The 25,584-nt window shown below is 31.6% G+C and overlaps 1 protein-coding gene across 3 annotated transcripts in view; it reads left to right on the top strand.

Moving 5' to 3' along the window:
• The window catches only part of LOC129948523 (cerebellar degeneration-related protein 2-like), a 98,293-nt gene extending 72,709 nt beyond the window's left edge, over positions 1 to 25,584 (top strand). For all 3 annotated transcript variants that reach the window (XM_056059560.1, XM_056059561.1, XM_056059559.1), the window contains 7 exons: positions 12,862 to 12,974; positions 15,670 to 15,818; positions 15,882 to 16,086; positions 17,080 to 17,332; positions 17,396 to 17,492; positions 17,553 to 17,751; positions 23,380 to 25,584. In XM_056059560.1, coding sequence (XP_055915535.1) covers positions 12,862 to 12,974; positions 15,670 to 15,818; positions 15,882 to 16,086; positions 17,080 to 17,332; positions 17,396 to 17,492; positions 17,553 to 17,751; positions 23,380 to 24,681 — 2,318 coding nt within the window. In that variant the 3' untranslated portion in view covers positions 24,682 to 25,584. The remainder of the gene's footprint in view (positions 1 to 12,861; positions 12,975 to 15,669; positions 15,819 to 15,881; positions 16,087 to 17,079; positions 17,333 to 17,395; positions 17,493 to 17,552; positions 17,752 to 23,379) is intronic.

Genomic DNA, 25,584 nt, shown 5'->3' with positions numbered 1-25,584 from the left:
TCCATTCCATGGTTTCAAAAAGATGGCGCAACATGACATGCAGCTCGTGCCAAAATTGATATATTCAAGAAACCTTTGGTAACTTTGTAAAATGGCCTCCAATTCCAATGCGATTTAAAGCCACTTAATTATTTTATGTGAAGTCGCTTTTCTACGCTAATAAGCCCAAAACAATTAAAAACTCAACAAGAGAAATGAGAAGTAAATTGGACCTCCAGCTATGGCGGTCATATTGTAGAAATTATAATGCAAGGTGTTTATCATTTAAATAAAGTACATTTCAAGTCAATTAAGAATCATCAATCTTAATTAATCCATTTCAAAGTTCTAAAAAAACACCCTTTATAGCAAAAAAGATTGGGTTTAATAAAAGACTTGCATATATTGCTGCATCAGTAAATTTAAATATAAATTAAATTAATTCATTGAATGAATTCAAATCCCTTTTGATTCCCATCAGTGGGATGTAGACTACCCCCAAGTGCTTATGAACATACTCGTATAAACATTTTTATTAATATGAGCATGAATTGTATGCATTTATTGATGAACTTCCGCACAGACTTGAATGGATGGAGTACATAGCTTTTACGGAAGTGAATCTCAAAAATGAATATTGTCGCAAACAATGAAGTCAGCTTTGATATTTTTTGTATATAATTAGAGAATTTCCTAATGTAATGTTACATGTAAACATGTAAGGGTTATATGTTTATAGTCAAAAATAGGTGTTAATGAATGTAAACGTAATAGATCTGACCTGCTTTATTAAATCATGGTTTCGATATCGTAAACAACTTTAATCACCCTAACATTAACACACTAGCCATGGACTTCAAGTCGATACCAATGCTCATACAAAACATGGCGGAACAATTTTAATTAATTTTCAAACGCCATCTGTTGTTTCTTTGCTTTAAAACCTGATTTTGTCAAAGAATGTAATGACATCAGATATTATGAAGTTTGACAAAACAAACAAAATACAAAAATTAATATTTGAAGTTTCTCCATATTTTCGTTGAACCAATAGAGCGTTAAGGCATAGATGACACCAACGTGAAGTTGGCTATATGTGAAAAGAGTCCAATATTTGTATAGAACATAGCATGATAATCATATTTACATGCACAAACATACATACATATATTTAATATATACTTTTATATACATTTATCCAAATTTTCTTATTAAATCATTTATTTTTTCTTCTAATTTCAGGTAAGCTAATTTTATTGTAAATGTCAATCGTGAGTATAAAAACAACATCATCATGTTTGACAGCATTTTTAAAACCTTAAAGAATACAAAATTTGTAAAATAAACATGATAAAATGAGAATCTAGTATTGTAGCTGTCAAATCTAGTTAATCAATTTACTCAAGTTAAGAGCTCAAGAGTTCAAGAGCTGCCAAGATATCTGCTTTGACAGGTCGTATCTTTAGAAGCAAAGTTACTGTAGTCAAAATTTAATGTTATTTCTTCAATTCAACTCAGAGGAGGGCCATGAGCAAAGCCTGAGGACGTCGAATACACTCTGAGCAGGGTTTGATCAGGGTGTTCCGATTTATTTAAGAACTGAACTGTCAATACTTTTAGAATTTGCTTTCTGTCTCTTTTAAACCACACGAAACAAACGTCAATTTAGCCATACACAGCTTTTTACTCCATTAGCTCGGTCATTTTATTTAAAGCTCATAGAGTGCGGCTCGATCTTTTTTTGTTATTCAGTTGTCTGCTTTGAGCTCAAAAAGAAAAACGTCTAGCAAGCCTGCTAAGAAAGTTGCTAACAAAATAATTGTTTTAGAATAATACCTTAGAGATTTTCATAAAACATTCAATTTTATAACAAAAAAAAAACGATTTTAAAATGAAAAAGAAAATTGACTTATGCGTCACTTTGGTTTGTCTTGTCAAAACTAGTTAAAATATGCAAGATAATTGATCTTTTCCCTAAATCAATTTTGAAAGATCGGCATTTTTTTCGTAAATTATGCTTCTTATTGCTTATAGCACCACAATGACAGCACTAGCTTGACAGGATATCAAGTCCATTCCTTTAATCTGAACTGAGTCTTAGTCCCATTCCCAAGTTCTGTCAATTTGAATTTTGTACGTAAGATTTTGACTGGACGTTGGATTTAGTAGTTGAGATAATCATATAAAGAAACATACCTTCAACTCCATTCTTCCATTCTGGAGTTGAAAAACCAAATCAATTTTCGGTTCAATTTACTATGATCGAAGATGCATAAAAACATCTACTGTTTGCCAATTTGCGAATCAATTTTGATTGTTTGTTATCTTCGAAGAGCACTTTCAATAACAAGTGTTAGCCTTGTTTATAATTAACGCAATTAAAAATTGAGAACAACATTTGTTGCTATATTCTGCTCTTACGATGATCTCATCAAAATGCATTTTGTTTTCTTGCATGCAACAGCATATCAGCTGCAAATTTTGCACATTAGTTCTTCGGCCGGTTCTTGAAAAGAGCTCAATGTAACGCATCAAATGCAAACAAAAAATTGAAACCTGTTCCTTCCTCCCAAGTTATTATAATATCCGTGCGCGTAATGTTTTATAGCAAAAGGAGTCGACTCTGCATCAACCAGTTCCTCGTTGGATTTTATTTTTCTTCGTAAAACTACCACACCACAAGCATCCAACGAGTCCATCCTGCGTGCACGTCGCGTCGATAGCGTCAGTCGTTTTCTTCATAAAAGTTTCTACGTATGTAACTCCTATTCAGCTGTTTTGATGACTCTCCGGCTTCGACTCCGTCGTCGTCGACTTTGGTCTTCGGTCGTCTACGTGCAAATTTATTTGTTTTTTGATGCAGCTGCAGGTGTTGTTCTCATAAATTGCTGTTGGTTGGGCTATCCGCCGTTTGTATAGATAAACATTTTTAAAGTTTTCCTTCAGCAAAAAAGGCCAAATATGGAATATGTCAACACAGCAACTTAACTTTTAAAGTCGATTGTCGTTTATGTTGCTGAACATAATTACACTTCGCCTAATGCTGCTTATACCAGAAGGCTTAATGCGCAGGCTTTTTGCTATAAAACTGTTGTAGGATTTATGTAATTTCCAGCAGTAGCTAATAGCAGAATTCCTGGGGAACCTGTCTTGTTTGTTGTAAGTGAATGCGTCAAATGGATATTTGTTGCGCTTCTGATAAAAAATAAAAACAAGCAACTTCTTCGGTATTATTATTATGGTAGCCAAAATATAATTCCAGACATACTATAACATCGTCGAATTTTAAAAGTGGCAGAATTATTAATTGAGATCACGGGGTGCAAGTAGCGTAGTGTATACATAGCTTAAAATGAATTATATTCAGGTTCGTTTACAAGCAACGTCTCACGAAATTAATCGTTCAAAAAGAGGCTGCTGGCACAAATGCATTGAAAATGCTACATAACATTTTGGCCTATAGAAAAAATCATCGTGGTTAATAATAGCAATAATTAAACTAATAGTATTTTGTAACATTTCTTGTATGACTTGAAAGTGCAAACTAGTAATGAACGATCATGAATTGCGTTAAAAAATTAATAATTGTTGTTTGGCATTTTGGAACATGGGGCTAATCAATCTGACATTTGTTCAGTTAATTATGATGTGTGTATAGTTAGCGACCTAGGAGGTTCTTACACTTGCGGATTATATATTCTAATATGGGGTGTTTTTTAGAGGTAGAGGTTAGAGGCCCGTTTAGTAACGTAAAAATAAACGGTTACCAAACGTTTCCTTCAATAAATTAATTGTGGTACGAACTGTGTTACAGTCTTTTTTGAACCACAACTCCTGCATATCTTGGTTGTTAAATTGATAAACAAAAAGTCAGTAATCGTAGCTCTGCAGCTGTCACCATTGACAGCAAAGTTCAAGCATGGTTTTTAAATAAGCACGGATCGATCATTCAACCAACTCATAAAGCACCTCAAGTATTTGAATATACACTTAAGACCTCACTCCAATTACAACAACTTTGTTAATTGACGTATCCATTTAACCAAAAGTGAGTTCCTTCGCTGCACAAAATTTGTGTTTGAAATCAATTTTTCGCCAATTCCCCGAATATACGTCGTGGCTAGGTGGCTTTAATTCTTAAAACGCAAAAACAAACTAAAAATAAATCACATGATAAGTAGATACGATTGGTACTTCTACGTGTGTCCCTAAATATTAAATTATATATAAAATGGTAGAGGTTTAAATGCAACAAAATATATTTTGCGAACTGTCAAATATAAATTTACAATAATGGGACGCGTTCTAAAAACCTACCTTTTTATGATATTTACATAAGATAATTCGCAGCTTCTGCTACAGGTATACTTTGTGAATGAAATTTCCAAACAAAAATAAGTTAAATAAGTTTTGTTGTCTTTTAATTTATTTATAAGCACTTCTAATCATAAGTCATTCTCTAACCTCATTTTATACTTGTCATTTTGTCAAAAGATAATATTGCGGATATTAATTTTCTTTTAAGTCATGTTAATTCCAATTTATGTATTTTTTAAATATGTTAGGTTGCGTTAATTTGTTTGTTTGTTTTTATTAAACAAGATAAATCATAAAATGTTGGATTCCTTATCACTTTTTAATGGCTACTTGCATTTTTGTATAAACGCTAAGATAGTACGCATACGAAACGTATGTATGTATGAGTCGATCTTTCCTAGAAAGTTTATAGCCAATTATAGTTTTTTTTTTAATATTCATAAAGATTTATACTAAAGTTAATATTTAAGTAAACATAAAACAAACTATAATTTATATAAACGGAAATCTCTTTTATTATACTGCTTAACCAATATTTCCCATGAAATTCATCAGACGACGCGATGATGACTATAAGAAGGTTTATGTGTCTAAGGTACACAAAATCTTGTTTTTATATGGAAATTTATATTTTAATCATATTTGCATAACATAACAACATTTAAATGCATATGGTGTAGGTTAGGTATAGTTTAAAAATTACAAATAACACATAAAATAGAAAGATTATAAAGTATGTAAAAGAATGTTTTATTTCCGGTTTAAAGTTTATTTTCTGCGAATAAGCCGTTTAGCTTTTTTATTTGAACAATGATTTTTTCATGTTTCGTACCATGAAATATGGTTAAGGTGTGTACACAATCACACATCTTGATAAAAATTGTTTATATTTTCTTATTAACCCTCAAAATATCATATTTCAGTTGAACTTCCTTTTTTGACATTTGACCGACTGTCCAAAGTACTGTCAAAAAGCTGGTATTAAGATTACCAAAACAAATTTGAATGTTCCCATTTTATTTGTATCTTCTACTTAAAACAATAATTCTCAACAAAAATAAATTAACATTGTTACAGAATTATAATTTTAGTGGGTTCATTATTGTGTTTGGCTTTCGGCTTACGCCAATAAAAAGAACACATGAAATTAGTAGTTGTTCCATTTGTCAGCGAACATACTCGTTTCAGATTTCCATACATTCCAACTGTCATCACAAAATGTTAGTTCTTTTTTTCTCGTAACTTTGTAATATAAGTTGGCGTACAGTAGCTGAAGTACCTTCACCCCTTCAATATGTCATGTTGACGTACATATGGACATATATTTTACAATAATGTCAACGATCAATTGACTTTATTAGAGTTTGTTTACATTATTTTATTTCGATTGGTGCACATTGATGTCTCATCACTTTATCAGCATTTGGGAAATTGTTCAATAAATAGAAATTTGACGAAACTTAGTTACAAATGTTTGCTTATATAAAACAAAGGAAAAGGTGTTTCGTTTTCTTCTTAAATGTTATATCATTCTCAAAACTTGATTTTTATTACAAAACGTTATAGATTCCTATCTAATATGTACAATATTAGTTGACAATTGATAGCGTAACTGCCTGTCAAATTAATGCATAAATGTAAATTAAACGTCAAATTAAAGTGCGTTATCTTTCACATTTTTTCCGTCACATAATGTTACACAAATATGCAACAAAATGATCAAGAAAAGAAAAAAAAAACAAAAAGACGATCCCATCCAAGTGCAGCATCCACTTAAAGAACTCGTTTCATGATTTAGTCGAGGAATTTCCAAATGGAAAGTTAAACCAAACACGGAAAAAAGTCAAACGTACATAAATTCATTATTATTCATTCACTTTTTGTTTTAATTTATTTTCTTGATCTTCTCATTTTATTCACTGCGACAAGAGATGAAAATAAAAAACTTAAACTTAAAAATTAAAATAAATAGGTTTGAGTTTAGGTACATTTAAAAGAAACAAACACTTTCTCACAATTTATATGCCAAAGAAAATTTTATCCTAAAAGTAATTTATAAATATCTTGATCTTCCTTTTTTTTATTCCTCTTTTTTGCAATGACTTTTTCAACTGTCATCGGATCGTTTGATCTGAAACTGGCCTTTCGCCTGTGTTTCTTTACGTTGCGCTTTACGTTGCGACGTAACTTTCGGTACATTCTGCGCAAATATTTGTTGAGAGCCTTCTTCTTGTAGCGCTCTTCGCTTTCATTATTGGCCGCATTGGCAGCGGCGTCGGTGATGATAGAAAGCATTTGTTTGTCTGTTAAACCCAGCCCAACATGTGGGGCGTCTTTTTCTACTAAAGCCACTATATAGACTTTATCTTTAGCATGCGGCTTGTCACTGGTGGTGTCTTTGACAACAACGACATCGCCTTTGGGTTTATTAATGGCGCTCCTGGATCGCATGGTATTACGGATACCGGTACCGGGCAAACGGACTTTTCTCAACATATTCCCAATATCCTCTGCAGTAAAGTATGTGTAGGTTTCTGTGTACATGCGTTGGGCTCGTTTTCTGCTATCTTTGTCCCCTCTGCCAACAACGCCAAGGAGTGGGTTCTCGTTTTTGGTAAGTGATGGTAACTTGTCTGCATCTTCACTGTTGTACCTTGGTTGCCCTTTCACAACCTGTTCGTTTTCTTCTGCATCTGCATTATCTGTTCCTCTCGAGATTGGTTGCAATAACTGTTCTCGCTGGGACTGTTGCGATTTTGTATCAAAGAAAATTTCTTCAACTCTAGCTGTAGATTCTTCAACCAATACTGGATTGCACTTAACAGCTACTACTGCGACAACGACAAGAACCAAACCAACTTCGATAAGTTTCATCGTTGATATCGAAATGCGAATTGACTAACCGATTGGCAATATTCGCTAAACTTATATACCAACCTACCTTTGCATCTTTTTGCGGGAGAATGTTAATCGCTTTTGACATGGTCATCATACCATCATTCAGAATAAAGAAAGTATATACCTTAGGTAGGTAATAAAAGAAGATACACATAGTTACATTTCACTTTTTGGCTTTATATTGGAATTATGTTCCAATATATGAGAGTTTCACTTGGCTTGACTTGACTTGGATCATAAATTGAATATTTATGAGTTACGCTTATATAACAATTCCATATTCAGAGGCTTTAATTCGCCTTTGTATATGAGAACTTCGTATGGGATTTTATTTCTTCTTTCGTCAAATTTATGGAAAACTATCTACATATCAATGCTTTACTATAAAACTAGAAATTTAAAGCATAGCCCCCAAAAATAATGTCCGCATTGCTAAAAATATTTGAATTGTTATGTGTGGTTTTGTTTGTTTTGATTTCATTTACATCAGTTCTTTGACACCTAATGGGGGATTTACTGTATTTAAATGTATGCATAAATATTATTAGTTTCACGCCACTTGTTGAATCACTGTATATGTCACCGTGTCGGATGTTATGGGTACAATGGATACAAAAACTATGTTAGTTTTCATGACCCCATTAATGAGAAAACATTTTTTTACGAGGAGGTGAAGTTTATAAACATAATTTGTTTGCCACTTCAAATAGGAAGTATACTTTTTCATTCACAAATAATAAGACGTCAAAATGAGTCGCTTCAAAAGAATCCAAAGTGTATTTCCTCAATATAAACAAACAAATGTCATTTTCAAAGGAATTCTTTTAATTTAAGCTAATACCCTCTGGCGGAACTATGGTGCATAACTAATCTGCTCATCTTCTCTGAGATAAGAATATTTTTAGAATGCAAGAATTAAATTCAATTTTTATCTACTCAGAGGCAAATTAAATTATTATAAAAATCAGTATTTAGAAATACTTTGCCACCTCCAATATGAAACACAAACAAAGGATGCGTTCACACTTCGTAGTGAAAGTTCCAACATTGATTATTTTGTATTTCCACTAAAGTTATCTAACTAAAAGTCACTTTTCAGTTTTTGCAACTTCAAAACCTCTTCTGTTGCAGTAAATGTACTTAAAACACTCTAATATTTCAAAACTTAACTTCACACTAATCTCAAAAAAGCAATAAACTAGATATCTTAATGCAAAATATAAAAGAGCTAAATACACACAAGCCTGAAATAAAATTGTTTAATTTACTTATGCAAATTCACCCACAAGGAAACTGCCATTTAAAAACTTGCATCATTTATCAAGAAATACTTGTGCACAGCTTGAAATTGAAACATACTTGTCAAGCTATCTTTCATAAATAAGCTCAATAGAGATAGAGAGAGAGAGAGAGAGACAAAAAAACACATTTCCATCCATTAAGCAATATCACTAGAAACAAAGTTGAGCTTACTTGATTGTAAGTTAAGTACCTATAGACTTCATTCAGTGCAGTTTACGAGGCGCTATGATTGACCATGTAATAAGCAATCCAATCCGCTAGTGGTCGCCACCATCGCATCGGCAATCGCAGCCCACACTTTGCCTGACCATTTTGTAAAAATGCATTAATTTTTCTCAAACACTTTATCTTCGGAGTTGTGGATTGTTTTGCAGCCACCTCCGAAATACCACCTCTCTCTGTGTTCACTTAATCAAAACTTATCGGTTTATGGTTTTAGATTTATCAATTTTTGACTGAATCCACCTCCACTTTGGGTGCACTGATTATATGCACAATTTCATTTCTTTTTTTTTGTATTTACTTTTGGTTAAGATCACTATTGCAACATAGTGGTCATTTATCTTTGCTTAATTGCCGCACTGTAGCAGGTAAAGACTCCAACTCTACAATCAATGATGTCTCCTCAACGCTTGTCGTTCCTTACGCTTACACACTGCACAACACCAGGCTGTAATAATAATAACAATAATATTTGAATGAAAAATGCGTGCAACCGTTGCGGTTTTTAAACAAACAGTCAATTCTTTTGTATTTTGTTGCACTCTGTGCGGGTCGGGTTGGAAAAAAGAAGGTGTATCGTTGAATACTTTTCCTTCTGCTGCATTGCTTTGGATTGTGGGAAGAATTAACTCATTACTTACGAAATAATTCATAACAGATTTTCATGCGGTCTGTGAACAACCGTCATTGGATTGTGAATTATAATACTATTGTAAAATGTAAAATCTAAACATGTGGAAAATTTGTATGAAAGATTATTACTCTAGAGTGCGTTTTTGTTTTCAAATGAAACCACCGACTTTTTTCTTTTTATCGGATTGCATAATGGTTTGGAGTTATTATGAATGGTAAAGGTAGGTAATATGACCTAGTATTTATGATTCCACGAACTCAGTTTGGATTTTGATTGATGGAAGTCACGAAAAACTTGAAGTTTGTTAAGTATAATATGTATTCAAATAATTAAAATCAATTTAAGTTCCAAAAGAACAAAACAGATCACAGTCCTTTAAAACTTTTTACAGTGTAGATGTCGATTGAATTTATAATCTGACACAAAAGTTTCCACCAATAGGAGTAAAAGGCATCTACAAATGACAACAAATGTCAATTGTGCAAAGAAAACTAAATGTCAAAATAACATGTGTTTTCTGTATGAGTTTTAATTTAACCATTTTCTAAAAAAAGCACTTACAGATGTCAATTGAGAACTTGAGAAAATGATGAAATGTCATTTCCTGATTGAAATCCAATTCAATTAACTTTGTTTCTCAAATTAGTACATAATTTGCATTTCTATTCAAAAACAAAGAGTGTCAAATAACCATTCAAATTATTTTCTGAATTGATTTCAATGATGTGTATAACTGGCCCCTTAACAAATCCCTAACTAACATTGTGAACAAACAGTTAATAACTGCATATTTTTACTGAGTGGTAGGTGTAAACAGAAATAAATTACTCACGAAAAATAATTACATTGTTCTTTAATCAAAAAAAAGATCAATTTATTTTCAAACTCAAACAATTTACATTGATTTATTTTTACCAATGGAAAATCCCATAAATCATTCAAACAATCATTATGAGTATGAATAAAAACTTGATGACTTTCTTTAGTCAATTAACTTATTACAACTTTCTTAATGTGCGTGTAATGTCTTTTTATTATTATTTTTTATTTTAAATTCATTAAATTTATTCAAAAGGGCTCTAACTGATTGATTCCTGATGTTGTCTCTTTTTTTATAGACACAAAGTATTGAATATCTCTTATGGATAATTAGGGACAAAAGTGAATGGAATTACAAACTATATAATTTACATTGTCAAAGAAAAACTATTAAGTATGAATCTGAATTTTAATTACAACTTTTAAACACAGGGAGCTGTTATTATCTTTAAAAAATGTAAACGCTACATGTTTATTTAAGTTGCAATTAATTAATGTGCAATGACCATTATGCTTATTGTCATAATTTGCTTTGATTGATCTCATAAAGTTTTGTACAACTTATTTTATTGCTGCTTTTTACTTCACTTTTATTGGAAAAAAAGCAAAACAAGCTGGCACAAAAAGTGTTCCTCCTTTTTTCTAAATAACACCTAATGTCAATAATAGTTTGACAGTTGTGGAGTAAAGATAAGAAAAGTATAGACCAAACAAAATACACTATATAGAATTTTTTGTCACATCACAACTCATTTGAAATAATAACAAACACAAATTCTAGTATAGTAATGATTTGATGATTTGGTTTAGGTAAATGATGGTTGTATACCCTTAAGTCAAATATATAAGTGACGGTTGTTCACCCTCTAGTCGAATGTAAATGACGGTTGTTTACCCTTAAGTTAATTGTCAATTACTTCTAAACATTGCCAAAGTCTTAAGGCCCAACTATAATAGACTTAACCGAGCTTAAGCTAGCTTAAGGTAACGAACCAATACGCAGCCTTATATGTCACTAACCATAATAGACGTTCAGCTCAGTTTAGTTAAATTTCGCTTACTTTCGAGCAATTACGCAAGAACCATTTAAATGGCTCGAGCTTAAGCATATGTCAAATTTGCTTAAGTTACTTGAATCTATTAGGGTTACTTTTTGTTTTGACGATAACTTCTGATTACTTTTCGTTCGGTTTTGACATTAGCTTACTTTCGGTTAAGTCTATTATTATTAACTGAATCTTTCATTAGTTTCTTTTTTTATATATGAAAGGTTTACTAAAATGACAATTCACAAATGACAAATCCAAATATTACTTCGTATTACATTTACATACATATACGTAACGTAAGTGCTAATTTATGACAACTCAAAGAAAAAACAAAACGATAAAAACTAGTAAATTACAATTTACAAAGTTAAGCTATATCGAGTGTGTAAAAAAAACTATATGAACATTACAGCTATCACTTTCATTTGACCATTAGTAACAACTTTTAAGAAAGTTATGAAATATTATTAAACATCAAAGTGATTGTCTGATTGTTTACTTTATACTCGCTGCGTTGATTATTCTATCATGATGTTGTTTGTTGCGCCTGCTTCAAGAGTAATAATCATAATTTCTTCATCTTCATCAAATCAAATCAAGAGATGCGATGTTGTGATGAAAAGGTGTTTCTTTTTATTTTTTTTGCTTGTGTTTAACGAATTACGAATTTTAAATGACTGCGTGTGTACATTCTAATGACAGACAGAGTAACAGCAGCCATTTTTTATATTTTTTAATAACTTTGTTAAAAGTACACGCACAAACTTATCTATATCTATGTATATAATAGATAATTTAATTTAATGCTGTGAAACAAGTCAGTCTCTTAATAAGTAGTTTTGCTTGAAATTATTAACACCTTCTACTCATAAAATGGATAACAATTATGAGAAGTGGAAATAAACATAGAGAGTTCAATGGCAAAGTTTTATGAACGAAAATTATGTTTTCTTTCATCGTTGCACGGCCGCGGCCGGCCGTTTAAGTGCTATAGATCAAATAATCAGATGTCAAAATATTTCATGATTTCAATATTATTGTATTGTTGGTATTGTAGGCTTAAGAGCTTTGACATAGTTTTCAATGTCTGTACACATATATTTTTGTTTACTTTAAAGTTGAAGTCTTACTTAAAAATCGTAATTTAACCAACAGACCTTACAAATGATTTAGTACACCTAATTGCTATACCTATAATTTTCTATCTGTCATGCATGATGTATGGACAAACTATTATCACTATTTCTAGTAAAGTTTTATAATTAAATATACGAACGTACATAGTCGTATGTATTCAGCACAGCCAGTGGTTATTTTATCCAGTGTTCTTACAAAAAACTTCAAGTTTACCCTCAATCAAATTCACATTATCCACCTTCTCATGTTTTGGGGTGAGATTTAACGGAAAAACGTGATATGTCATATTTTAAAATCAGACAAATATTTTTTCAGCAAAAAGCGAATAGACAATTTTACAAAACTGTCAATTTTTCATTGAAAAGTAAAATTTCTCCAAAGTGACGAGTTTGACTTTTATGAATTAACAACTTTTTCCTGACTTTTTTTTTTTAATTTAACTTTTTTTTAAATTAAAATAGTGTTTAAAATATTTTTTAATAACATCCTATATTTTTCTTGCAGATTTACAATTAGCTGCAGAACTTGGAAAGACATTATTAGAACGCAACAAAGAGTTGGAAACAACGTTAAAACATCACCAAAACATCATCGATGATCAAGCTCAAGAAATTATTGTAAGTATAACTGATTCTACATAAACAAATTGTCACATAAACATATCATGTGTCAGTAGAAATGTCACCCGGTACGAAAGTTGTCACCACATATCAATAAATATCATCATAGTTCACATGTTTTTTGTTCAACTGTCAGTTGAGCAACCATTCTGCTTGAGAAACTTAACATTTTGTTATCCTCCAGAGTAAATTGTCTTAGATTTATATTATATGGTCACCACCTTTTATTTACTAACTCAAAAATCATTGCCATTCAATTGCTTTTTGACGTTTTATTTCTATCTGATTATTTTACAAATATCAAAGTAGAATTGACTTAAGCCACCATTCGCACTTTTTCCGATAATGTCATGACTTTTGATCCGAATGACAAGTTTAAAATAACCTTCTATAAAATTTCTACTGAAATTGCAAAATCAATGATATTATTGTATGGTTCAAAGAAAAGTCTCTTAAGTAAAAATACAAATTTACACTTTTAACCTCTTGATGCTGATATAATTAGAAAATCTAGGAATTTATGCGCTCAAATTAGAAAAGTAAACATACTTCAGGCTTTGACTAATTAACATCTTTGCGAACTTTCTTTCTAATTCAAATAAAACAAATATACACATAAACTTAAGTGTCGTAAGTGTAAAGTACCTAATTTTTGTTTGTTAAAAATAATAGCAGTGCAATAAATGTATGTGTGTCTGATGTCTAGCCATAGTCTCTTTTGCAAAAATAGAATTGATGCGTCGCGTCCGCAATACGATAGCAATATTGCTATTGTTATGTGAAAATAAGGTGGACATTTCCGGGCACGTAGTGAGCGTACCTACGAAGTTTTACAATGAGAAAGAAGCATTAGACAAAACTCATGACATTTACTTTGACATTAGAAAAAATTAAAACAACTGAGGTCCTTATTTTTATTATTAGTTCGTTTGTAGGTCTTAATTAAAATATTCCTACTTAAGTATATTTTTTTCTAATGAATATTATAGAGAGACTTTCATGTAAGTAATACGAATCGGTTCACTTAACTCAAGCATCGATTCGGATGACCGAATCGAATAACCGTAACAAAAATGGGTGTTTGGTTTCGCGTTTCTTTAACTTAATCGAACGGAACGCTATCGCCAGCGCCACCACCATCGTATCGCCCATATACGCTATGTCCAATGCCAACTTGATAGCTTGATTAATATAAAGCTACTGCTGATGCAGTTATGTATTGTAGAAAGATAGGACATTGCAATGTTGTAGGTTATAGTGTATTTTGATTTCGGAATTAAGTAAATTCAATGCATTTCGAATGAAAATTAGGTCAGTTGATCTTAAAACGATTTATATGAATCATTAAATATGGAAATAGAGCGAATTCAGGCACTCCTTTTGAAAACGAAACTCCAATATGTTAATCTTACAATTTTATAGCGAGATGATGCATACCAATGAAAGCGTATAAGTTGCGGATGTTGGTGGATTGTAATAAGTGAAATATATAGAAACACTATTTGAATTTCAATCACTGGCAACATGAAAAGCTTCTTTGGATATTATTAAAACGACAACACTATAGAGAGTCACCTATGTATCAACGTATGTAAAGTGTAAGTTTCACACATCATGACTTAAAGAGTTTGACACAATAATTTCTTTCTTTTGTTTACGTACCTTGCAATGATGAATAATAAACAAAGGGTTTAATTTCTTTTTATCCATCACTTTTTAATTTCAAATAACATTGCATCTATCATTTATAAACTCTGTTCAAAGCACACATCATAACACGCACCATTCACCATCACCGGAACTGTTGAACTTCTTAATTCAATTTGCTGAACGGTGCTACACCATAAATAATAAAGTTTCACTTTTTTGAATACCTGTGCTATATCTTCCTCAAGGTTATTCCAACATTCTTCTTTAATAAGGAAATCAATAAACGCCGTAATGCGTCATGGTGCATAAATATGAACATTTTATTGGAGAAATAAATTAAAGCAGGTGTGAATCTTTTGGCCTTTATAAGTCGAAAGAACAAACTTGGAAACGAACAGAACTTCGTATTGCAGCGAGTTTACTGAAACCAATAAAAGACCTTTTTAAACAAGATACTATTAAAATTTTTTGACAGATGAATGTTGTTGGCAGTTTTTACAGTTTTTAGCTGTAGTATCCTTCATTGGTTTAAATAAAAATGCGTCTGCTTATCACCGTGGTAGTGTACAAAGTAAAAAAAAGTCATCTTTATTTGTTTCATTCGTTTCTGACATTTCACAAGTGCTGCCAGGTAAAACATTTCTGGCATTTAAACAGTACTGTCAGATACTACACTAGCTTATCCCAAAATTATTCTTGTATATCTAGAGAGCACTTAAATTGTTCTTATTCGAGTATATTTATGCCTTAAAGCATAATATATATGTAAATAAGTATGATTTTTGAGAACTGTCAAATTTATACACACACATAACAAATAAACAAATACCAAGTTGTTTAATTTGAAATAATGTAGTAGTTCAAAAATACAATAGTTAAAGCTTATGTGAATTATATGTCAAAGTTAACTACCGTTACCTATGAATGTTTTTAACCCAAGACACATAACCTAAAAAGCGAACATTGTTCTTTATGCAAAAATCTTTTAAAATCCTTACTTCGTTTGCCCCGATTTATTAACTTTTCTCTTTTTTCATTGCAGTATCTTCAAAAACAAACAGCTGCCCTTCGTGAAGTCAACGATTCTCGTCTCAAAATCTATGAACAACTAGAAGTTGGTGTTCAAGAATTAGAACGTTCTAATCATCGTCTAAATGTTGAAAATAATAATCATAAGAAACATGTTAAAACGTAAGATTTGCATCGCTTTTAAATTACAACACATGTTTTAAATTTCCTAATTACATTATGTAGGTTGGTACATAACATTGAAACATTAGAATGTCGTTGTGAAGAACTTACAAAAACAGTTGAAGAAACCAAACAGACATTAACGATAGAAAGACGAAAAAATGAAAGGTTACTGCAGGAGAAAAACAATGCTGGCAATGATCAAATGGAAGTTCGTTTGCGACATCACCAGAAGGAAACCAGCAATAACAGTGAAGGCGATACAGAGGTAAGATATGTTTTGTTTTGTATTTCGTAATTTCACCACATGAATATTCAGTATTAAATTTTAAAACAGTTTAATTTGATTTGACATCTGTCTTACAACTATTAGTGACATAGGTAACGTTCAATATTGTTCTGAGCAACTGATCCAAAAAGCTGGGCTGTCAAAAAAGAGATCCAAGAACTTCTTGAAGGAAAGACTATCCATTGAACAATTTATTTTACAATAATGTCAGAAATCCAAATTCAAATGTTTTTCTGATTTTTGTGACTAACAATTTAACTATCCAACTCGTCCAATAAGTTTTCTAGAAATTCACCTCTCCGGGGTAGCATATCCAACACATGATGGAACGTAGCCATTGGTCGCATTCACAAAGCTAGTGGCTACGTAGGCAAGTGATTCTGATTGGCTAAATCTAACTACAAAAGTAGTTGACATTTCCCCTCCGACGTAGTGTAAAAAAATCGGCTACAAAGTTAGTGGTGAATGATTTTGACATTTCACAATCAGCTGCTCGGTAAAGTGACACGAATGAAAATGAAATAAATGGTTTAATATTTAAACACAAATATAAATCATTCAAATTGTGTCTTAAATTTGATTATATTGAATTCAAAAACACAAAAGATAAGTTAAAGTTCTCAAATCCAAAATGTTTCGTATTTTATATATTTCCATTTGTCAATAATATGAAAGTTTCAGATTGACTAGCTTTGTAGTGTAGTTTTGCATTCACAAAGCTAGTTGAATTTTGACTACGTAGCCACTAGCTTTGTGAATGCGACCATTATGTAGTTTGGATTAAGTTTGGTTCCAGACATTTAAAATAGATTTGACGTTTAATGACTTATAAAAATTCATTGCTCTTCCTGTCCAACGTATTTTATTGAGCTCGCACTTCACAAGTTTAAAAATAACTGTTATTTTTATATATTTTATAATTGTCTAAATAAGAAAATATCAAAATATAAAAATTATGTTTCAAAATTTCAGATCTTCCATGCAAACACTACGAATCCAGAAAATTGTAGTTTTGCATTCCTGTCATCTAGTGCCGATAACAAAAATGCCAATTCCACCGGCATTTCAGACAGTTCACAGAACGAATCTATTAACATTAGTCTAGATGGCGCTGAGGATAATGAAGAACTTATACGTGTTATAAGTGATTTGGAAACAACCAAAAAAGCTCTGCTCTCAGAACAACAAAGAGTTGGTGAGCTTGAAGATCAACTTGTTGCTATAAGTAAGTTATGAAATTATACAAAAATAAATTAAATTTTAACCAAATTTGTCTGTTTATGTTAAGTCCAAGAGAATCAAACTCTGCAAGGTCGCTTAGTCCAGGGTTCAAATGAAGAAATGAAATCAGTCCATGAAGAGCTTTCAATTTTGGAAGAAGTTCGGTAAGTTTTTTAGAGAAAGCCAAATAAAAACACATAGACTAATATGCATAATAAATAAAGGCAAGGAAATATGTGCAGTCGTTGCTTGCGAGCCTGCGATGAAAGACTGACAGCACACGATGAAGCCTCTTCAATTGCTCCCACCGAAGAGGATGATGATCGTAGTTTGCTAGATATGGAAGCCGTTGGGGGCGGTAACGAAAGTAATGGTGACACATCGTCACAAGTAGCCTATCATCGATCAGCCGTCACAATAAAGGTGAGCAATTGCTTTTGCTTTAAATTAAAGACATTTATTCTTCGGCATGTATCGCGGTTAGTTGGATTGGTGTCACTCCCTTTCATTTACGGTCCACTTTTCTCTTCATTTCTTCTTTTCAGTATTATTTAATGTTTTATTTACTTTTATTTTATTAAAATTAATAATAATTTATCTAATTAAGAAAGCATAATAATTGTATCTAACTGCATAAATTATTTAAATATATATTGTTATTTAATACTTAAAAAAATATACATATAGCTTAACTAAGTTAACTTTTAATACAAAAAAAAAGAAAAAGAAAAATGCTATAATTGAAAATAATTGCATTACAAAATAAATTAAGAAATGTTTGAAATAAAACTTTATTTTTCTCACCTCCACCGCTGCCATCCGCAATCATCCACCACCGCCACCACCACCAAGTCCACCATGCCTTTCTTAATAATCAATAATATTTATTTATTATATAAACAAAAATATTCGTTTATGTTTAAATTATTTTGCATGTAACTGTCTGTACACCCTGTACCTGTACTAACTTAAGTGTGTAGCTGTATTGTTGTATTGTAAACGTCACTTTATCTAATAGAAATGGGCAACTTACCATCGTATCTTTGTGTTTGTTTTAGTCTTCAAACCATACATTTTTCAATCATCATTTTTTATTTTATTTAATTAAACACAATTTAATATTGTTTGCTTTGATTAATTGGTTTCACACACAGGCCTGGCCTCCAAGTAACATGTTTTCACACCTTGTTTTTACTTAATTCATTTCCTTTCCACAAAATTTATTTTTATTTTTGTTTTTAATTAAAATGTAACAAATTTATTTCAATGTGGATTTTTTCTTTCGATTATTCTGAATAATAAAGTATCTTAATTTCCTTTCACGCAACCGATTGCTTGAAAACAAAAAACAAATAAAACAAAACACGAATCAAATTAAACAAAAATTATGTTTTCTTTATTTTTATTTCTTAAATAAAACAAACATTTTTCTTTTGTTTTGTTCTTAAATTTTACTTTCCATCTCTGTTCTTTTTATTTATTTTATTTTATAATATTCTTATAGGCTGAATGTGCGATTTGTTCAAATACAACAAAGTACCTGCATGAGTTGCCTATTTCATTAGAAAACATCCTGCTCGATGTATGGCAGAGAGCGATTCGAAAATTCAATGTAATGCAATGGATTGCGAAAATCCTACAATGGCCAGCATTAGTTATTTTTCGTTTGCTTAGCTCATTACCTGATGAAGATGATAGTATATAGAATTTATTTTCTTAAATTTTGTTGTTTTTTTGTCTAATTTAATTATTAATTTTAATACGTAATTTAATTAATTTAATAACTGCATTTAATTTAGTTATGTTTTTTCTATTTCATTGCACTTATTTATTATTGTATGTTCTAAAATCGTCCATTTTCTATATTCTAACAAATGAGTTTCTTTTGTATTAATGTGTGTACTTAATTATGTTTTAGGTTTGTAGTTTGTATCGGATATTATTACAGTTCTTAAAAAACTGTGTCGAGAAATGTTTAAGTTAAGCAATACAAAAGTTGCATAGTGTAGATGCAACTTTTCATATTGATAATTTTTTATCTGGCAACCCTAATCAATTGTCAGACCTTAACCGTCCTACTAACAAAACTTTTTGGCGTTATCCTTTTATAGTTCAGAGCAGAGCCTTGACTGTCAAACAAAAACTTATATTCTTTTTAACTTTTGAATCTGAACTTCAAATTCGTGTTTCTTTCTTCGTTCTGAACGTTTTCTGAGCACGTTCACATCGCGCTCTATGAGTTTAAGCCTAGTACGCAGCTGAAGTGAAACGAATTTTTTCGGCGGTCTCCAAGTGCTGAGCAAAATGAAAACGAAAACCACAGCGGAAAAATTTTTGTGGAGAGTTCTGTCAGCTGTCAAAAACAATTCTCAAGTTCTTAAGCTTAGTACATACTTCCTCATGAAGTGAACGTTCGCCAGTGGAGAAAGTGAACTTTTGACATTGCTCACTGGTACACACTTGTGAGTACACGTTGTGAACATTTGACTTCAGCTTCACCAACAGTTCCCGTACATTTTGCACGTGAATTGCCCGTGAACGAAAACTCTCCACTTTGTTCTCCACTCAGCTTCACGAGCAAGTTCACGGGTGAACCAAAAACTGAAATTTGTATGGGTTCATGAGATGGTTCACAAGTATGTACTAGGCTTTAAGCGGCATATACACGCATCAAAATTTCATCAAGCATGTGAGAGTGTGTTTGTAAATTCTTTTTCGCGTTGAATATACACACATCAAGCATGAGGCATCAAGCATCATTTCATCGTAGATTTTGATTGTGAATGGATGTGCGGATTCTTTGTTAGAAAAATATGAGTGACACGGACGATTATTGCAGAGCTCTGGGACTTGCGCTGGCGTTAAAATGAATAAGACAAATTTGCGTAAAGAACGGATCCGGATCAAGGAGTGGCTGAAAAAACGAAATCAGTTTACACATGAAAATCTTTTGAATGAGCTGAAATTAAGTTCGCCAAGTGACTTTAAAAATTTTGTTCGCATGAACGAGGACACATACAACCAACTTCTGGAAATAATAAGACCCAAAATTATCAGAAAAGATACCGAAATGCGTGAAGCTGTACCTGTTAGTCAACGTCTGTCAATAACTCTTCGATTTCTGGCTACAAGCAATACATTTGCAGACTTAAAATTCATCAGTACTATTTCTGAACAGTCTATTGGTCGTATTGTCATGGAAACGTGCGAAGCTATGATTGAAGTCCTAAACGATCATTTCAAAGTAAATATCGGTTGCTGTACTCCTTCGACTTAATGTTCCACAACGCTGGCAGGGAACGGTAAACTCAATTAATTCTAACAAAAAATGTTTATCCTCCATCATGCACATTAAAAAAAAATCCTTCCAAATGATGTCTTCACACTAGCAACGCAAAAACAAGAATGATGCTTGGTCAATCAATCAATCACGAATACACACTCTTCAACCACTTGTCAAGCATAGACCCCTGATTGAAGAAAAATCAAAATATTTTGATTTCGGTTTTTTTTTTGGAAGTTGGAGTTTACTGCTCGTCTTCATGACTTCTTGCAAATCACCAATAACATCTTCAACATCCTGAGTTTTCGATTCACAAATGTATTGTTGGAACACATTAGACAAATCCATTTTATTTTTTATTTTAAATCAAATATAAATGAAAGTCAAAACACCGAAAGCCACTAGTAAACAATTTTTTTTGCAATAAAAAAATATAACGTCAAAATTTCGCAAGCTATTAATATGCCGCGCAATTAAATTGAAAAGGAAAATAGTGGAGAATTGTACTAAGAATTCTAGTACAGTTATCCACTAAAATGACACATTTCGTCGTTCAGCAGCGTACTGAAAAACGAAAAGCACAGCGGAATTTTTCATTTTTCAGCATGGTACTAGGCCTTAGAATGAAATAACTGAGCAGATCGAGTTAAATACTGAACACAAGCATCAGAATCGTCATCCTCTTTTGTTTTTTTAAATTGATTGCTTGCCTGATTTAATTTCAATTTAAATTTTAAATCTTATTTCTTGTTTCTCTAAAAGAAAAAGACGAGTAAATTGATAAATGTCATGACAGCTAAGTGACAGAAGTCCTCAGAACACACTTTCTGCAGAGGATATTCAGAGCAAGCTCTATATGCTTGGACTCTGTTTAAAACTTTTTTATAATACGGAAAAGAAAAACGCCTATTAAAAACTTCCATTAACCTGGCCATACTGAACTGATGAATCAAAAAGTCATATCCATTTTCATAGGTCATACATTTTTATCCAAGTCGCTATCACGGTTCGATATAGTTGGTTTATATTTCTTAGGTGTAGTTCACACTTTCGGCTCGCAGGACAGTTTTATTAGCAATGAATAATTTTATTATAACGCCAATGGAAAATTAAAGCTAGACCTGAATTGGAAAATGTATACATATTTCACCTCAAGATTTAAATTTTATTAGTTCACAAAATGTTTAAACTTTATTCATAATTTCTTAAAATGATAGATACTGGGCCATTTCCTTTCCAAAATAGATAACATGGTATTTTGACATTTCAATGTTTGGCTTTTATCATTTGATTTGTTGACTATTATGATAACTGTTTATTATATCGATAACTTGTTAACACTTTTCGTTCAGTTTTGACATTTTCTATGGCTCTTTTAAGTATAACGGACCTTATCTTTGAGTTTATAGAGTATTAATATTACTCTCTTTGTCATTCTTATAATGACACCAAATTACAGTTTTACTTCATTGAGATGTACTTGTCAGCGATAGCTTTCATGAAAAGCAAACTGAACGAAATTTAACAAAAATAATCAATAATCAATTTTGAGCGAATTTATCCTGCTTGGCAAGTATTTATTATTATTTCTCATATTATCAGTCCAAAATTATAAGCAAATCAACATAATTAGAGAATTGAGAAGGGTTTCCTAGGGTTAATATGAAAGGTTGATGCTGAGCTCGATAAAGATTTCATTTCACCCTTTTTTTAACCTATAGTATTTCCTATTTTCATTTAAAAATCATTCAAAAATGCAGAAGTAAACTAAGAATCATTTTAAAAATTTCAAATATTTACTTCCAAGATATGTAAACCTACAACATTTCTCGACACAAAAAACTTCCAACAATGTGCCAAGTGTCTTATGTGTAATAATTATTTATTAATTTATTTTAGAACAAGTAATTTGAAGGAAAAAAAAAAACGATTTTAATTTAATGCTGGTCACGCTGGTTAATGTTTTTTTCCAAAAATCATTGAATTACTCATTGAACATTAAATATGAACTAAAAATACAGCTTTGACAGAAATCGTTTTTTTTGGTCTGAACAAAAATTGTTAATCTACCCTTGGGGTAAAAGGTGTCACCACATAAAGATATAATATCTCATAAAGCTCCTTAAAAATGCATCTAGGCAGTTTTGTAAACATTCTACAAGGCTTTGAGTAGGGGCTTAATGCCTTTTTATGCTTTTTTTTTTGCATATAACTTTAGCATATTTTAAATATTTTTTCTTAAATAACAATAACTATTTATTTTAACACATAATATTCCTGAGGTTCTTGCCGAAGATCTTAAATCTGTTTTTTTTTTTCTTTTTTGTTAAACACACTACTTTGCCAGAATGCCTTTTACCCCAGGTTAGGTATTAACATGGTATTGCGGGTGTTATTGTTAAATTTTTAATGTAACAAACAAAATAATACGTTATATAATTTTGTTGTTTTTTTTTAACATTTGTTTGTAAAAACAAATTAAACTAAATGTATTCACAATGTTTTACCGTTGTGAGAGTGAATGTGATAATTAAAACAAATTATTTTAACAATAAGATTTAAATAAAATTTTGAAACAAATATTTTGGTAAATAAATTAATTTATAAAAAAAGGATTTTTAAAATCTGATGCATGTTTATTTTTGTAATTTTTTTTAATTGAAAAAAGAAGATATTTAATATCTCGGCAAGTAGCTTCGAAACAAGTAAACTATATTTAAAAAAAAAATAAAACAAAACAAAAACAAAAAAAATGAAAATATTTGCAGGTTGCCTCAAGACTCCCTCAAGTTTCTCTGGATTTGAAAGCTCCGGCAAGCCCGAATCCATACAGGGATTTGGTTGAGAAGTACGAAGCCTTACTTGAAGTCCAACGTCATTCGGTGTCGCATAAGAGTGGCGTTTCTTTGGCCGAAGAATTCCAATCGAGCGGTGATTTCACGTCACTGCATATGAAAGATAACAGCGACAAAAATTCCGCTCAAAACCCAGACCATCATCATCAAGAGAACACCCAAAACAGTCGCAATAGCAAAATCAATAGACGAACACCGACCGAATTCTCAGAAGCGGAGACATCATCGTCAGGATTCTCGGATGAGACCAGCAATAAAGGAACCCAGACCGATGACAGACCCGGCTATTTCTTATGCTCAATTGGCGATGGTGAAGACTGCAAATTTAGCATTTATGATGATGCTAGTCCCATTGATTCAAGATTCCGTAATCGCCCTGAATATCGTGAGCTTTTCAAGGAGATCTTTGCTGTACTCAAGAAAGCAGCAGAGAATAAGGAAGAAGGTGACAGATTGCCGCTACTTGACGACACACATCCTCCAGCGGCAAAGGTTCCTCCTGTAACACCAGCCAATGAGGAAATGCCCTCAATGGACTTTGCCGATGATGCCCAGAGTATTATTTCGTCGGCTATATCCGAGCAGTCATTTGCCATGTCTGAGTGTATTACCAAAATGGAACGAAAGACCGCCAAGAAGCACATAATTGAGAAAAACCAGGAGAACCAACCGCCATCTTTGTCGGGCTCAACAACACTTACACCAGCTATCATCGAAAACGGCCGAGTTCTTACTCCACTTAAGCGCGAGCCCTTGGAATACTTAACGGTTGGAGTGGGCATCAAGAAGAAGAGCAAGAAAAAGAATCGCAACTACGGAACCGAACGATCTGAGTCCCCTGCTGCTCTACCTTCCCCACCAAGGGTATACTACAGTAGTGGAAAGAAACGTCGCGATATGAGGCCATTTAATCATTCACCATCCACCAGCGGTACACCAACTTCGTCAACCTTTGGTCAAAGTCATGCTCGTAGACCCAATTTTGAATGGAATGGAGATTCGATTATCATTTATAATCGTGGCGTGAATTCAGCGGCATCCTCACCACGAGCCCCAATTACACCACGAAGTCGTGAACTTGATTTAAGTGGAGTAGAGTTCCGCCCCAGTACCGTGTCACAGGACTTGCACAAACTTAAGAAACTAGATCTTTCCTACGCTGAAGTATTGCGACGAGCGGATGCATGCAAACAACCCTACCAACGAAGGAAATAAATGCTAGATTGAATAAATGTCATAAAACTTACGATATAAGAAGGATGAACATGAGAATGAGTTTGCTGCCACAGATTTAGATAGTTTTAAATATCTCGAACGCGTCTTAGCGATAAAATTCCTTATTAAATATAAACACATAATAATTTTTTGCTATAACAAAATATATAAAAATAAATAAATAGAAAATTACGTATATATAAATCTTAAACATAAAAAAAAAAATACTAAGTCCGGATGTTTGTTTTTTAAAAGACAATATTTGAGGAAGAATCACAAAATAGATTATTTACAATTATTTTTTTTTTCAAACAATTTCTTTTGTAAATATTAAAATGATAAACAAAAACAAAATTAAACAAAACAAAACAAAAACAAAAACAATAATACGACGTAAACTTTATTAAATTATGCAAAATTTGTTCATAATTATTTCGCGCAATCCAATTAAATTAAACAAAAAAAAAATATATATTAAATATAATAGACTTTTATTTAAACATAATTTTTTTTTAAACTTAATCTTTGTCCTAAAAATAAACTTAACTTTTATTGATTTGTTTTTTAAATGATACACTAATTCGAAGATATTTAAAGCTGAAGAAGATAAAACAAAAGATTAGGTATTGAATGATCAATGATACACAAAAATAAAACAAAATAAAAAGAAATATTTAATAATTTAAGAAAAGACAGAGCTGAATTTAAGGAAAAATTAAATTAAAATTGTATTTAGAAAATAAAAATAATAAAGAAAAGAAACGTCAAAATAGCCAATCAGATGGATATTTACGAACAAGAAATGTAAGAGATATTTGGTATTTTCTTTGGATCAAAAATTAGCATGTAATGTCTATTGCAGTCTGAACTGAATGAATATATATATAACAACTATACAATGTA

The sequence above is a fragment of the Eupeodes corollae genome, chromosome 2 (assembly GCF_945859685.1).
Source record: "Eupeodes corollae chromosome 2, idEupCoro1.1, whole genome shotgun sequence".
NCBI classification, from domain to species: domain Eukaryota; kingdom Metazoa; phylum Arthropoda; class Insecta; order Diptera; family Syrphidae; genus Eupeodes; species Eupeodes corollae.
This window is presented reverse-complemented; position numbering and strand designations above follow the sequence as displayed.